The sequence below is a fragment of the Geotrypetes seraphini genome, chromosome 3 (assembly GCF_902459505.1).
Source record: "Geotrypetes seraphini chromosome 3, aGeoSer1.1, whole genome shotgun sequence".
NCBI classification, from domain to species: domain Eukaryota; kingdom Metazoa; phylum Chordata; class Amphibia; order Gymnophiona; family Dermophiidae; genus Geotrypetes; species Geotrypetes seraphini.
Window position 1 is genome coordinate 320,922,016 of NC_047086.1, and position 17,493 is coordinate 320,939,508.

Here is a 17,493-nt window from a genome sequence, read left to right on the forward strand (position 1 = left end):
AAGAATTTCATAGCTTTTGAAAAATTGCTATAATTCTGCTTGGGGGGGGGGACTAAACTATGGCACTTAAAAATCAGATATCCCTGCAGAACATTCAAAAAATGTCAGTATTTGTTAAGCTGCAGTGCTTCTTATCTGTTGTGAAAATTTTCTGTGAGTAAGAGGCAGAAAGGACACTTTAAAAGTAATGAGTACATAAGCATACCAGATCAGACCAAAGGTACATTTAGGGCTAGATTCACTAAGGCCATGGATCTGATCTGATCCGTGAGCGATCTGATCCATGGCCGGGGGGGCTGATTCATGAAGCGCCCTCATGCAAATGAGAGCGTTTGGAATCATGCCCCCAACCGACCACCCGGATTGCTCTCCAGCAATCCCGACGCATGCGCAATCTACTTTGCCTGTAGATGGTCTGCGCATGCTCACCGCGCTTGAAACGTTTTTTTGTGGGGGTTTTTTAGTTGGGAGGAACTTGCTTTACTTTACTTTTACTTTTTTTTTACTTTGCGAGCCCGTGGTTTTAACCCGTGGGTTAAAACCACGGCTTGCACTGCAGGGAAGAGCAGAAGAGTCAGGGCAAAGAAGCAGAGCAGAGAGCAGGGCAGCAGAAGGCAGAGCAATCGGAAAGGACCTGAGCGACTGGTCCTCAGCAGTCAGCCCAGTCGGTGTCCCTCTTTTTTTTTTTTTTAGTGAATCGCTGCCTACCTACATTTGAATGCCGTTCCCCCCTCATTTGCACGTGCGGATCGGAGGATGATCAGGACAGAGGTTAGTGAATCAGGTCAGAGAAAAATCGGGTCACAAAGGGATCGCTAAGTGGTTGGGACTTGATCGGTGGGCTTAGTGAATCTAGCCCTTAGTCCAGTATCTTGTTTCTAACAGTGGCCAATCCAGGTCAAAAATACCTTCACAGCATTTTAAAGATACTACTACTATCCATTCAGTCGAACCTGACCCTTGGATACTTGTAGGTCAGTCCTCAACATGCTTCCCTATTTTCCACAGCTTCTTTCAATTGCTTGATGTTCATTCCCGAGTCATTCTTGATAGTATCCAGCCAGTGGGCCTTTGGTCGCTCCTACTTCCTTTTTCCCACTAACCATTCTGAGTAGCACCTCCTTTTCTAGTGAATTCACCCTCATCCCATGTCCAAATAAGGTCAGTTTCTGTCTGGTAATCTTGCCTTCCAGGGACAACTCTGGGTTTATATGATCAAGAACATTTCAAAGGTAGCATGGTTTAATAGTTTTATAGTTTAAATGTTTTGATAAACACCCTTCAATGTCAGAGTGGGATACAATATCCAGTGGTATAGGGAGGTTGGCATCTGGGGCAGTGACGCCTGGCATCGCTGCACCATGTACTCCTCACTCTTCCCTACCGCTTGAGTGCCCCCCTCGTACCTCTTGAAATATTCACGGGTGCAAGTAGTATCTTCCACCCGCTGCTCACGCTGGCCTCTGCTCTCTTCACACTGAGCTGAGGGTTTCAATGTATCCTCAATGATGGCACTTAGATCCTTTTCCTGAGCAGTGACTCCTGACATGGAACCCTGCATTACATAACTATAATTCGGGTTCTTCGTTCCCACATGCATCACTTTACACTTGCTTACATTAAACATTATCTGCTATTTTGACGCCCAGTCTCACAAGGTCCTCTTGCGATTTAACAACTTTGTGTCATCGGCAAATTTAATTATCTCACTAGTTATTCCCATCTCTAGATCACTGTTAAATATGTTAAAAAGCAGAGGTCCCAGCACAGACCCTAGCATTAGCCATTTTTACAGCTCCTGATTGTAAAGTAATTGATTTATCATCCAGTACAGGATTTAAATTTCAATTATGAGAGGAATGCCTCTAAGGAGAGCATTTAGATAATGATTTCATTGACTCAGCTGAGAAGACTCGGTATGCAGGACTACTTCATTTGTTCATTTTTTCAACTGTATCAATGTTTTTCAGTAAATAAGGTTCTCAGGAGAACTTTGGCTTTTGCTCTTTCCAAAGACACTTCAATCTTATATACCAAGGCAGAAAACTTACCTTAAATATCCATACATAAATGGGAAGTTTGTTATTAGTATCAGACCATGCTGTGACGGCATCTCAAATATTGTGTGCAAAAATGATTTGGAGGGGCATTTTCGATAAAATGTCTGAGTTTGGACATCTTGGAAAGAAGTCCAAAAATCCAGTAGAGAAAATAGACATCCTGCAGTTTCAAAAATGGACATCTTTTCCTGAAAATTACCTATTTAGATGTGTTTGCCCTTAGTGCATCTATCTTTTTTGGTCATTTTCAGATAGGAAAAATCCCAAATGAAAAATGCAAACAAATAAGCTATTGGGATATACAAACAGCCAGCGTTCTTAGCAAACTGAGCACAGACATCTGAGTAGAGGGGCACTCTAAGGGGTATTGCACTTCATGGCACATTAAAAAGTCCTAGGCAGACATTTCATCATAAACTGCTTATATTGTATGATAAGCCCTCCAAAACTCACCCAAAACTTAACTGTACCCACCTGTACATCACAACAATAGCCCTTATACCTGCGGGTGTCATCTTTATGGAGGTACAGTAGATTTTAGGTGGGTTTGGAGGGCTCACCATACAACATAAGCAGGTTATGGTGAAACGTGTACTTGGACTTTATAATGTGATACTCACTGCAGTACTCCTTAAAGCAGTGTTTTTCAACCGCTGTTCCGCGGCACACTAGTGTGCCGCGAGATGTTGCCTGGTGTGCCGCAGGGCCGCCATCAGGGCAGTACTACCAGTCCTGCATTCAGGGGCCCGGAGCTGACAGGGTGCCCGAGGCAGGGGCGCCAGTAGCTCGCCAAGGCAAAGTGAGTCGATCACCCAGGACTCACTTTGTCTTGGCGATCTAATCTATCGAGCCGATAAGTCTTCTTCTCCCCGACGTCAATTCTGCAGTCAGAGAGGAAGTTCGGGCCAGCCAATCGCTGCCTGGCTGGGCGGAACTTCCTCTCCGATTGCAGAATTGACGTCAGGGAGAGCATGCGTCGGCTTTGGGGCCTGTTATCCATTGGTGGGTCCTGTTCCCCGATGGCAGCGGCAGTGGCAGTGGCTTGGGGAACGGCAGGGAGAAAGAAAGAAAGGGGGCAGGCAGGGAAACAGAAGGAAAGAAGAGAAACAGAAAAAAAGAAAGAAAGGTCAGGGAGAGAGGAAGAAAAAGTTGGGGGAGGGAATGAGGTGTGGAGGAGAGAAAGCATACAGGCTGATAGAAGGGAAGAAAGATTGGATGCACAGTCAGAAGAAGAAAGTGCAACCAGAAATCACCAGACAAGGTAGGAAAAATGATTTTATTTTAAATTTAGCAAAGTGGAGGCAGTATTACCACAGTTTTCAAAGGAATTTGCCCAAATAACTTAATAGTTAACTGGGTAAATTCCCAGAGATGAAAACTTCCCTTCACTTACTATGCACAGTTCTGAATTTATATCTGCTGTCTATATTTTACAATATGGTCACCTTTTACTAAACCGCAATAGTGGTTTTTAGTGCAGGGAGCCTATGAGCGTCAAGAGCAGCGCTGGGCATTCAGCGCAGCTCCCTGCGCTAAAAACTGCTATTGTGGTTTAATAAAAAGGATGGAGGGTATATTTGTCTATTTTTGTATGCTATAAAAACCAAATACAGAGAGAGACTGAGAGCTGTTGACGAAGAGCTACGTGTGTGTCTTTCTTCGATTCCAGCCAGAATATCAGCTTTGTGTTCAGCCAAACAGGCCCAGGTTTCGCACTGAATAAAGTATTTTATAATTTTTCACTATTCTGTTTACTTAATATTTCATAATAAAGTAATTATAAAATACTTTCTTTGTGTTTATTTGATTCCTATTCAAGAGAATTACTTTATATATAGTCAATATAGGCACAGAGTTAAATTTTTTAACATTTTCTAATGGTGGTGTGCCTCGTGATTTTTTTCATGAAACAAGTGTGCCTTTGCCCAAAAAAGGTTGAAAAGCACTGCCTTAAAGCACCCCCCCTGCTCTGCTGAGCTGTGTCTGTGTGGCCATCTGAAGCTGTAATAACAGGCTGGACTATACAGTACTGTTTTATTTCACATCTTTGGGTGGTGGGAGGGGGTCGGTGAACACTGGGGGAATAAGGGGGGAGGATCATGCCTTAATGCCAGCAGTGGTCATCTGGTCAGTTTGAACACCTTATTCATTTTTAAAACAGGTCTAACCCCAAATGTATAAATGTTGCCCTGGACGTTTTGTTAAATGTTCCATTATTACTGCAAAACACCCATGTCCTGAGCCCAGCCAAGACATGCCTTTTCATAAGAACATAAGAATAGCCTTACTGGTCAGACCAATGGTCTATCTAGCCAAGTATCCTGTCTTCATGGAGGCCTATCCAAGTCACAAGTACCTGACAAAAAACCAAATAGTAGCAGCATTCCATTCCACTGATCCAGGGCAGGCAGTGGCTTCCCTGTGTCTGTCTCAACAGCAGACTATGGACTTTTCCTCCAGGAACTTGTTCAAACCTGTTTTTAAAGCCAGCTACATTAACCGCTCTTACTACATCCTCTGGCAACGTGTTCCAGAGCTTAATTATTCTGAGCGAAAAAATATTTTCTCCTATTGAATTTCATCACAGTTCTGTTGAATTTAGACAAATAGGGGACACCCAGCCTGGAAAGACATCTAAAATACGAGTTGTGAAAATAATGACTTGGACGTTTCAGTAAGAAAAATGTCCAAATTCTACTTTATTGTTAGAATATACACTTTCACCAAAACAATATGATAAATGTCGCAAAAAAAGTGAACAGTACTGCTACAGTTTCAATAAAGGGAGTTTCAAATGAATGGAGGAAAAAGCCTCAGACTGGAACCCTTCCACCACCACAATGGTGGTCCAAGGTGGTTGGGTGAACACCTCACTGGCAAAAAACCTCCAATCTTGCTCCCACAATATGTAAACTTAAAGCAGGGCTGTTTCGTGCAAAAAGATAGAGGAAATGTCCACTTATCTTCTCAGTTGATCGGTACACCGACGGTGGCCAGCGTTTCACATATCTGCTGCCTCAGGGTGTAAAAACGATCCGATCGAACTTTAAACAGGACGCTAAACCGCATCTCATGATCCAACCACCTTGGACCACCATTGTGGTGGGGGAAGGGTTCCAGTCTGAGGCTTTTTCCTCCATTCATTTGAAACTCCCTTTATTGAAACTGTAGCAGTACTGTTCACTTTTTTTGCGACATTTATCATATTGTTTTGGTGAAAGTGTATATTCTAACATTATTGATTTTTACACATCTGAGTTGTTTTTGCTACAAATTCTACTTTATGCCATTTTTGGACTATTTTTCTCTTTTGAAAATGAGCCTCATTGTGGAATTATCAGGAAAGGAAAAGAACAACCTCCCTGACTCGGTGCGTCAGGCTTCATTTCTAACCGTATTCAAATCCAGGCTGAAGTCCCATTTTTTATTTTTTTTTAACTGCATTTAAGTCTTAACCCTACCAATTTGTAAAGTACCACATTTGCTTGTCATTTCCTCTGTAGCCCCCCCTACCCTCTCTACTTCTTCTCCCTTGCATTTCCCTACATGAGCAACATATAGTGACTCACCATTTTGGTCAGTGTGTCTTTTATAATTAGATTGTAAGCTCTTTTGAGCAGGGACCATCTTTTGTGTGTTTAATGTACAGCGCTGTGTGCATTTGGTAGCTCTATAGAAATAATAAATAGTAGTAGTAGTAGTTGTTGTAGTAGTAATTTTAAGTAATTTGCCTCACATCTAATTAAAATGGGCAAAGATTTCTACAAAGAAGGGATAGCTAAATTAAAAAGTTGGTTTTTAAAAGAGGATGTTCTAATTTAATAAAAAAGAAGTTAATTCTAATTTATTCAGGTGAATAGTTCAAGTAGAGATGCAATATGCTCGTAACATAATAAAATCAGAAATATAAGAACAACATTCTCCTTATAAAATTTTAAAAGCTAAACACAGGATCTTAAATTCAATTCTAGCAGCAGTCTTCACACCTATGGGACAAAGATGATTTTGCAATACCAAAATAAATAAATAAACATTTACCATCTAGTCTTGAATGAAAACATGTTGCAATGATCAAATCTGTTGTAATTGTACAACTACTGAACTCATCAGATGATTCACTTGTGAGCGCCCATCCAAAGAAGTCTAAACATAAAACCAGATTATGCACCATAGATTGTAAAGGAATTGATTTATCATTCAGTACAGGGTTTATAGTAGATATCAATGAATTGAGAAACCAATGCCTCTGAGAAGAGCATTTAGATAACTGTTTCCTTGACTCAGTTGAGGGGCTAATGATGTGACAAATCACAGTGAAGGATGTGTTACTGGCTGGTCTTAATGACCTTGACTGATCGTTGACCCGAGGCTAAGTGTTAATATAAGGGTAATTCTATAACTGGTCACCCGCTGTTATATTTATTTTTTATTTGTTTTTCCTTAGCTTTTGGGCTTGCAGGCAGCATATATTGAAGCAATATACATTCAGGTACAGCAAGTATTTTTCTGTTCCTGGAGGGTTCTCAATTTAGGTTTTTAACTGAGACAGTGGAAGGTTAAATGACTTTCCCAAGGACAACCACATTTCTTTCATACTCATATGTCATCAAGAAGTTTCATATACCTTTTAGTATGCATAACTTTAGAGAATACTGGCACTTAGGGTCTGAGTCTATAAACGGCACCTAAATTAGTAAGAACCTAGAAAAAATGGTGCCTTCTGCATGCCAATCAAATTTAGACTCCGTTGGTAGATTGGCCAAGGTGCCTTAAACTCGATTTAGGTACCAGTAGGCATCATAATGTTAGGTGCCAGTATATTAGGCCAGGGTTTTCTTGACCTAATTTACCAGCACCTAATATCGATGCCCAAACTCCGCCCTCTAACTATGCCCACTTTTTGGGTACATGGGTCCTATCTGAAAATTAATTTTAAAAAAAATTGTTTTGTAATCTGTTTTTAATGGTGCTTTCAATTACCATGCCAATTAAACCAGTCTAAAAGTTAGGTGGCTAACTTGGTAGGCACTCTGATCTAGGCACCTACTGGTAGGCCCCATTTATAGCATCAGTGCTTTAATGTGTAAATGTACACTTACCTGTAAACGTTCTTGCAGGGTGTCTAAGTGCTGTAAGAGTGCATATAAATGGCATGGGGCATACACATGGGTAGTATATGGACAGGGCTTCCACTTAAGTGCGTAAGCTACAGAATACTGTAAGATACACATGTCTCTGCCACCTCTACATGACTACAGTTACACAAGGTCTATAGTGGTGCAATGTGGTAGGTGTGTTGGTACTGGTTCATGCTTGTATTCCACAGTAGTATCTGGCTATATTGTAAACCAATATTTCCCAAGTCTGTCCTGGAGTACCCCCTTGCCAATCAGGTTTTCAGGATAGCCACAATGAATATGCACGAGATCAATTTGCATACACTGCTCCCATTGTATGTACATCTTTCATGAATATTCATTGAAAACCTGACTGGCAAGGAGGTACTCCAGTACTGACTTGGGAAACACTGCTGTAGACTATAACATATTTTGAATTATATTATCTGCTTTTTAGTAGCTGTGTTGGTAGCCTATTTTTGCCTTCAACACACTTCTGGAATGAGATTTCTAAAGCAGTTAGGCTGACACAAGGTTTTTAGATTTTTAGAAACCATTTTTATGACATGAAAATCTGTGTTAAGTTCTAGCTAGATTTTATATTTTCAAAAAAGATGGGAATTACATTTGTGTGAAATAAGTATATTTTACATGATTATTGTTAATATTTCTATATTTTGTTTCCAGAAATTATCAAAGTATTTGTTGTTCTAATGTTTACATGCTGGCATATACTGTTCTAATGTTTGGCATATACTGTAAACAACTATTGTACAGTGAAAAATCTCCACAGAAATACAATCAGTCCCCATTTTACGAACATCCAAATTACGTTGGACTCGTACTTATGAACGGGGTCCTGTTCTACCTTCAGTGTCTTAACGCACCCCTCTCCCTCCTTCCCAAGTTCCAATGTGTCCCTCTTCCTCCTGAGTCCCAACGCACCCCTCTCTCTCCCTCCCTCCATTCTGTTCCTCAAGTACGTGCCTTCCTCTGGTGGGTGTTTATCTTTTGGTCGGCTCCCTCCTTCCTGCCGCAGTCGTTTCTCTGCACAAAGCCGTAGGCAAAGGCTCCTACGCACATCCCATAGCTGAGCCAGAAGCCTTCCTTCTGATGTTGGAGGAAGCTTCTCCCCCCGTCAGAGGGAAAGCTTCCGGCTCAGCCACGGGACGCACATAGGAGCCTTTGCCTACGGCTTTGTGCAGAGAAACGATTGTGGCAAGAAGGAAGATGGAGCCGGCCAGAAGGTAAACACCTGCCAGAGGAAGGCAAGTACTTGAGGCACAGAATGGAGGGAGGGAGAGGGGCATGTTGGGACTCAGGAGGGAGGGAGCACAAACTTCAGATGAATGATGGAGGGAGGGGGCATGAACTTGGGACACATAATGGAGGGAGGGGAGCATGAACCATAGGATGGAAGAATGAAGGGAGTGAGGAAAAGAGATGCTGAGGTGAGGGAGGGAATAGAAAAGGAGAATTGGGTGTCTGAGAGAGGGAAAGAGAGATGGTGCACATGGGGAGATGAAGAAGGAGGAGAATTGTTGGGCATAGGGAGGGAGAGAGAATTTTTTTTGATATGGTGGTGGGAGAGGAATGAGGTAGAGATACATGGGGAAGAGAGAGATGAGAGGGAGTAATGTTGGATGTGGTAGTGGATAGAAAGGGATGCAAGAGAGGCCTCAAGAAGGTGGCAAAGGTGGGAAGAATACTAGGATCCGAGCTACATACAAATTCAACTTAAGAGCAGTTTAAAAAATGGAACCTGTTCTTAACCCGAAGGCCTCCTGTACTTGTGTGTTTTTTTGAGTGCCTTTCAGTTTTAGCAATAGTATTTTAAGAAAACACGTGGAATGGAGAAATGTGTTGATAAATGGCATAACTATAAAACTTGAACAAATTTTTTTTTTTGTATTACAGGCTGGGGAGATTCAATAGGAACTCCATCAGAAAGTGGCATGACATATGATGCCCTCCATGTCTTTGACTGGATAAAAGCACGGAGCGGTGATAATCCAGTTTATATTTGGGGTCACTCATTAGGCACTGGGTAAGATCTGATTGGATCCAAGATTAAATAAGACTTAACTGAGAAAATAATGTTTCAGATGTTTATTCATACTGTTGTAATCTTTTATAACAATATAATAATGCAGGTTATTAATCATGGAATGTAACACTGTCATTATATATATTCTTGAATATTACATTTGATACACTTACTGAAAAGCATTCTCTTTATACACTGCAATTTTCCTTTTGCTCTTTTATATTTCTAGTTCACTCAAAACCAGGGCTGGGATCTGGCACCCTGAACCTCCTTTCACAGCTTCCCCAGGATTTTACCCCAATTTTATATTTTCTCCATTACATTTGGTCTGGTCATTGCAACAACAGTCAGAGGCCATGAACTGGGACCCCTCCCAGAAGCTCCTAATCACAGGCCCTGAAGCTGGCCACTAGGTGTCACTCTTAAGCAATGATCTTTTGATGGAGGTATATATCTGAGGGACCCAGTCCTTATCAAGCTGCACCACAAGTCACTAGCTATATACATGTAGGCACCTTGGCTTCAGTGAAGAGTCTAGTAATGCAGAAGCATCTCAAGTCATAGGGAGCCCCCTTCAACCCAGCCTCCAACTTCCTGATATCACAAGGTTTGGAGGCAAAAAGCTTGTTATCGGGGAAAATCTTTCTCCAGATGTTCCAGAATTTCAGAAAAGTACTACTACAACATATCCAGTGGCTTTATCAGGCTTGTCTGGGGAATCTGCTCTATAACACAAACTGTCCTTAATCAGCAAGGTACACAAATTCTACAGCATAGCCACAGAAAGCTTGATCTTTGTGATCTTTCATGCTCTGTTAATTTGATGAAGGTCTTTGGGGGGGGGGGGAGAAATAGGCAAAACTGGGACATAGCCAATTAATGAACTTTCCATTTGCAAAACCACTGACCAAATTTTCCCCAAAGAAACGTTCATGGAGGGGCTTGGTTTAGGCTGGTGCCTGAAGCAGGGGAGAAGATGCAACCCTAGGGACAGCTATAAATTCGTCTTTAGGTGCCCTCTGAATTAACCCCTATTCCTAATTCACAACAAGCTTCTACTTAAGTAGCTTTCAGCTGCCCAGATTGCAAGGCTGACAAATATTCATGCCAATACCACAGAGAAATATTCTCCTGCTCTTCAATACAAAGCCATTACTGGAGATGCTCCAGAGCTGTCATTGCTGTGGGTAGGAGTAGCCATGTAAAAATCACTAGCCGCAGCTACTGAAAATAGCTTTTTGGACACTATCAACCATTTTGATTCCTCTCCATGGATATTTTCTCAACCTGCACTTTCTGGAAACTCTGAATTTAGGTTATGGTGAGATCTGTATCCCCAGAAATCGTAGGAGAAAAGAGGGGATAGCTCAAGGACCAGGAAGATGCCCAGAGCAAGTGGGAACCCAATTGGCAAGCAAGGGGGTTGCCCAAGTAGGAGCATGTTCGTAAGGACTTGTGCTGTGCTTGCTGAGATCCTCAGGCAGCCAAGGGCTTAAATCATTGAAGGGTGCTAGGAAGTAATGCTGGTGCATCATTACATGATAGTATCACTCAGTCTTCCAGGAGATGGAAATGATAGTAGCCTCTAGAAAAGAATCCACAAGGATATCCTCTTAACTTTAAATGATGTGGTTCACAGCATAGTACATTTAATGGAATCTTGACCCATTGTTTTACACCTTATTTATTTATTTCAATTTTTATCCCGTTTTCCCAGAAGCTCAGAATCACAATCAATTTAAGAACAGAATAGTCATGACAACAATTAGGTCACATTTAGACAATTACAGAACTATTCGAGAGTCCAGCCTAGTCATAGCAAAGAGTAATCGGAGAGTAAATTGAGGAAGCTGTTATAGAATCTAGTCTCCACTTGTTTTATTTATTTATTTAATTCTTTTTCTATCCCATTTTCCCCAAAGAGCTCAGAACAGGTTACAGGTTAAACATACATAATATAAAGTTAACAGATTACAGTTTAACATAATTAAAGTACAAGTTTACGATACAAGGTTGTGTATCCTAACTCGATACAAACTAGGGGTCTAATACCAACAAACAATATAGGGCTCCTTTTACTAAGCTGGGATAGCGGTTTTAGTGCGCACTTAGCGCACGCGCTAGACGCTAACGCCAGCATTGAGCTGGCATTAGTTCTAGCTGCGTAGCGCGGGTTTAGTGCGTGCTAAAATTCTGCGTGCGCTAAAAACGCTATCGCAGCTTAGTAAAAGGCGCCCATAGAGTTTACAGGTTACAATTTGCCATAGTTACAGTGCGAGATTTTTCAATACAAGTTTTTATCCTAACGTGACACATACCAGGATCTAGTATCAATATACATTTCTCTGTAATCCATGGATCATGAACAGAAAATGGCTGCTGCTTCTACTCCCTTTTTTGCATGTATGGGAGCATGCTAAGACTTGATAGCCTGAGGGAGATATCATACCTAGTATAACTCCTTCGTTCTCTTTTAGCCAGATTTCAGTAATCAGGAATATGTCCCAGTTTTTATCTGTGAGGAGGTCATTTAATATGATGTCTTTGTTATTCACTGATCTGGCATTTATGAGGGCGATAGATAGGATTTTTATTGTGGGGGCTATGTTAGGAGACTTTTTCTGAGGGGAGTTTCTTGACTCAGTATATCTGTCCTTGTTAATGATGGGGTAAGATTATTATAAGTTTAAGATATAGCATTTGAGCTGTGGAATTATATTTTTAATTTTGTTACCTTTGTTCTGTTTAGGTTGGATTTTGCTGGTCAACAGATGGAGGATGTTGTGGGTGATTGGTGGCTGGATCTATATATGTAATATGAGCCAAGGGATGTGTGGGATGAGGGTTAGGTGGGAGGTCCTAGGCCAGGTTCACAATGTGGCTTTGAAGACTATCTTGAGAGATCTAGAAGTTAGCCTATACTTTATCAAGGGGCATTGTTCAGAAGAAGTGTCCCTGGTAGAGAGTCAGAGGTAGCAAGAGATGCTTTCTAAGAGGAAGCAACTGGGTTTATATGAGAGCAGGATAGCTGTTTGGGACAGGAAACCTTTTTTCTAATGGGCACAGATGCTGTGTGTGTTACATATGCATGATATCTGCCACCATAAAAAATCCCCCCCTCCCACCGTTGACAGCCCTCCCCGATGAACCGGCACCGGGATCAACCCCCTACCCTGCGCCAGCGAAAATCAGCAGGAGGGATGCCCACTCCCTCCTGCTTTGCTGAATCTCCTTCCTCTCCACGTGATAAAAAATTGGCAGGAGGGCTGTCCACTCCCTCCTGCCAAAAGAGGCACCCCCTGCACCAGGTGCCACCCCCCCAAACCATCCAAAACCTTCCCCCCCCCCCAAAAAAAAAAGGCAGGAAGGATGCCCACTCCCTCCTGCCACTGGAGGGGTGGGCTTCCTGGCACAGGGAGGGCCTCCATTGGCAGGAGGTAGTGAGTATCCCTCCTGCCGTTTTCACTACCATAGGGGGCGGTGTCCTGGTGCCGGTTCATTGTGGGGGGACATCAGGGAGGGCTATCATTGGCAGGGGGGGTCTTTTTTTCTATGGGAAGATATTGTGTGTGTGTAACATGCACAGCATCTGTAAAATGTGCCCTTGAACCTATGCAGGTATTGCGCGACATACAAATGTTAGATTAGATTTTTTTTAAAAAGGGGCTGAACTATGGTTAGACAGGTAAGCAACTGGTCTTGGCCAGTCGCTTTCTTGGATCACTAAAACCCCTGAATTTTTTTTTTTTTTTCTTTTGTGCATAGCCAAGTGATGTTATTGCAGTGGTCTCAAACTCAAACCCTTTGCGGGGCCACATTTTGGATTTGTAGGTACTTGGAGGGCCGCAGAGAAAAATAGTTAATGTCTTATTAAAGAAATGACAATTTTGCATGAGGTTAAACTCTTTATAGTTTATAAAACTTTCCTTTAACAGTTTTACCTTATGCAAAATTGTCATTTCTTTAATAAGACATTAACTATTTTTTCTGCGGCCCTCCAAGTACTCTATTTTTTCTGCAGCACTCACATTTAAAGTTTAATATCTTTTCTTTCTCCAAACTGGCACATTTCTATTACTAAATTGAAAATAAAATCATTTTCCTACCTTTGTTTGGTAATTTCATTAGTCTCTGGTTGCACTTTATTCTTCTGACTGTGCATCCAATATTTCTTTTCTTCTTTCATCGGTGAGAAGGGAAGGGAAGCAGTTGGGCATCCCTGCTTTAGACGTGCCGCGAGCCGCACTCTAGGAAGAACAGTGGAGGGTGACCAGCTGTGCGGACCGTCCCCCCCCCTTGGTACGCCACTGGAGCAGCAGCGTGTCTGGCCGGCTCATTCCATTCAAAGCCGCGGGTGGCGGCTCCTTGCGAGATCTGCGCCTGCGTCTGAAGCCTCTCTGATGTTGTGATGTCAGAGAGGCTTCCGATGCAGGAATGACTAGCGCAAGGAGCCGCCAACCCGCGGCTTTGAACGGAAGGAACCGTCCAGACCCGCTGCTGCTCCAAAAGGAAGGGAATGATCCAGTCCAGACTGTGGGCCGCAAATAAAACTTGGAGAGCCACATGTGGCCCGCGGGCCACGTGTTTGAGACCGCTGTGTTATTGCATCAGTCGCTTGGCTAGTTTGTATGGGATTTTAGCTAATTTGCATGGCCAGATCAGAAAATGGGCAATCAAGGGGAAAAAACACGTGGTGAGCCATTTTGTGCTTCAGGTCGTCAAATGTGATCGACGCTAAAGCAATTACTGACTTTAGTGCACCTGGGCCAAGAAGAAACATACAAAGGTGTGGAGAAAAACAAAGATCCCTGGGGGCAGACTACTGGACACTAACTAGGTATGCAAAAAGGCAGGAAGTAAAATGGGGAATCATGGAAACTGAGAGAAGGAAGCAGATAGCTCAATAGGGTTGCACATTCAATTTGCTAGTGTACCTTAAATTTAGTGCATGTTAAACTGATTTAATGAGCACTAACCAATTTGGCATGCCTTAATTCTTCAGTTATTGCTTGTTAAATCAATTTAGGATTCACTAGAAAATGAATTAAAATGAATGTGTGAAACTAACAAAAAAACCACCCAAATGTTAAGAAATTAGTTATTTTTATTTTTGTGAACTGAAATTTTTTTACATAGTAATATAATATAGTAAATGATTACATAATATAGTAAATGATGGCAGATAAACACCAGAATGGTCCATCCAGTCTGCCCAGCAGTTACGCTCATTATAAATTCATGCTTAAAATGAATTGTCTTTTTTTCTTTGATACTACTGGGTGCTAGACTGTAGAAGTTACTGTTGACACTCGAAATCTTGGGTTCCAACTACTATAGTTGCCATCGAAGCTCCCTCCAGCCTGTCCAAACCATCACATCATTGTGGGATGCAGACTGTAAAAGTCCGCTCAGCACCTTCCTCGGGTTTTAAATTACTGGAATCCCATCGAAGCTCTCCCCAGCCCATCTTAAACCAAATTGCCACATATGAGGTACAGATCATGGAAGTCTGCCTAGCATCGGCCATTGTTCTTCAATTAATGCCATTCATGTCCTTGTCTGTCAACATTCCCTACTCACTGACCATTTGCCACAAAAATCTTCTAAAGTGTACATCTGATAGATTAGGGAGCCTAGATAGAATTGAGGCTGCTGAGGAGTTAGCTAGTTTCAAATGTCATTACAGAGAAACCCAGATCTGTGTTTTATACTCTGAACTGAAAGTAAGGCTGCTTATCCTTGGGGGTCTGGTTGGGACTGTTCACTCTAAGCTGAGCAGGTATCCTCCAACTGTATTGTTGCCAGTAGGGGGCGGGGTGCTGCATCAATATTGTTTCCAATCACTAGGGACAAGTCAGGTTCCCTGGAGTCCTGCAGTGCTTGCCTGTCCCATCACTATTGAAAATGTGATAGTAAAACAGCACCACCCATTGGCAGGACTGTAGATGAAAAACTCCCGCTCAGCTAGAGGAAACTGCTAGTTGGTGCAAGAGTAGTGTTTGCTTTTCTGAAGAAAGCTACCTGTGGATATGGGTAGCAGATGAGCCAAGATTTGTTTACAGAGACTGAGGACCAGACAAATGGATCAGCTTAACTCATGGCTCAGGAGCAGGAACAGATACTTGTTCCTGTTTGTGAATGCTTTGGGGGCTGCTATTTTGAACTGGAGGGGCATATGCATAGCATCAGGACTTTTAAGGACTGATTGCCACCCTATTGAGAATTCCTCAATCCCAGGACATCCCAGAACATTACTACAACGAGATGGGGATCAGTCTACCATATTTGGCTTAATACGCAGTATACCAGCAGACTTGAAGCTATAAATCCAGACATCCAGAGACTGATGTTAAAACAGTTTGTGGCTAGCTTTGGAGTTATTGCTTGAATCCTTTTCTCCCGTTTCATTTGGTGCCAGCAAAACCATTACCTTTGACCAGCCATCAGATATTTAGCCAAAAGTTATCTATTTAGGAGGCAGCACTCCAGGGTCACTTTTTTAAATAAGTGAGTTGGCCAGTTTTCAGCATCATAAATAGCTATTGTAATTTAAATGCATATTTTATCTGTTTATGTTTAGGCCGATATATTAATCTATATCATTTAAACAGATAATGTGACTGCTTAAGTTTTCCAAATAGCTGCAACTGCGTATTTCTCTTCCAGTGTCTAAGTGAAGTGGTACGTTGTTATGCAGGGCTGGTGCAAGCATATTAGGTTTCTTAGGCAAATCTTGAGTCTTGCACCCCCTCATTTAATTTGTAAGCATCTAGGTTCTTCTCCCCCCCCCATGATTCTGAAAATTAAACTCAACAGTTATGATAACCTTAACATTACCTCTCCCAACCTATAGGACAACCAAAGCAAGAAAAAAAATCATACTTTACAGATTAGAGATCTCCTGACAGCCCAAACACCTTTAACAACCAGCTAACCGTCAACTATGATAACCTAACCAAAGCCAAAAACCAAAATGAACCCACTAAAACCAGGAAATACTCAAACTTTCTACCTATCACTATCTCACTTCAGCCCACTGAGGAAAATTTAACCACTCCTGTCCATGCATATTTATCAATACAAGATCTGTAAATAACAAATTATTACTGCTAAATGAACTAATCTCCACCAGAGATGTAGGTCTTGCCTTCTTATCTGAAACATGGCTTAAAGGGACAAACAGCCCAGAACTATATCAACCAATTCTGAACCAAAATATCTGAACAATTAGGATGATCACTCACTGACGCCACAGGAAAACTAGAAGACTGGGATAGAACTATCCTACAATCACTAGACTCCATTGCCTGTACATGTCTTCGCAGTGTCCGAATATCCAAACCCTTGCCCTGCTACACTGAGAATATCTAAAGATGGAAAAACAATCATGTCAACGTTTAGAAAGACAAAGGCATTGACCACAAATTATTATGGAAATCAGCCATAAAAACATACAAGCACTACATAAGTGAAGCAGAAAAACACACTACACCTCAGAAATCAAAAACAAAACCTTCAGTATCAAAAACTATTCCAACTAATGTGCGCTCCACCACCACACCCTCTGCGTCACGCATTGCCGACATAAGTTCACAACCATATGCACAGGAATTGCCAACTTTTTTTAAGATTAAGGGAATACAAAGTGATATAAATAACATTCAAAATGCTACTATCCCAGTGTACCAACCAGATCCTAAAATCAGACTTTTGCACAGCTGAAGCGCTTTTGACCCTCTCACCCCAGATGACATATGTTCTCAACTGAAAAGATTATCCAACAAAAGCTGTATGTTGGATAAATGTCCTTCACGTCTCTTCTCATACATCCCAAAGACTATAACACTATGATTAGTCTTACTACACAACAACCTATTAGCAGCTGGTGAATTACCAGAATGTATGGGACACATCAAACTCGCACCGATTCCTAAAACCCAAGGAGCAGACCTTTCCACCCCATCAAATTTCAGATTAATTGTTGGTATTCCTCTATTTACTAAACTACTTGAAACACTAGTCTGCACTCAACTCACCACCTACATCAACAAATTCTCCTGCCTTCATCCCACTCAGTTTAGCTTTTTTACATATCACAGCACAGAACTCCAAACAGATGTTGAATATAGGACAACAATCAATCCTATTCCAATTTGACATATCAGCCGACTTTGACTCTGTAGACCATGACTTATTACTTACCAAACTAATTGAATTAGGTCTAACCAGGTCAGTTCTCAAATGGTTCAGAGACTTTCTAACAAACACT

The 17,493-nt window shown here is 41.7% G+C and overlaps 1 protein-coding gene across 6 annotated transcripts in view; it reads left to right on the forward strand.

The window, feature by feature from the left end:
- ABHD12 (abhydrolase domain containing 12, lysophospholipase) overlaps positions 1-17,493 on the forward strand; it is a 214,640-nt gene that overhangs the window by 152,508 nt on the left and 44,639 nt on the right. For all 6 annotated transcript variants that reach the window (XM_033936457.1, XM_033936454.1, XM_033936455.1 and 3 more), the window contains one exon: positions 9,095-9,224. In XM_033936457.1, the coding sequence (XP_033792348.1) occupies positions 9,095-9,224 (130 nt within the window). The remainder of the gene's footprint in view (positions 1-9,094; positions 9,225-17,493) is intronic.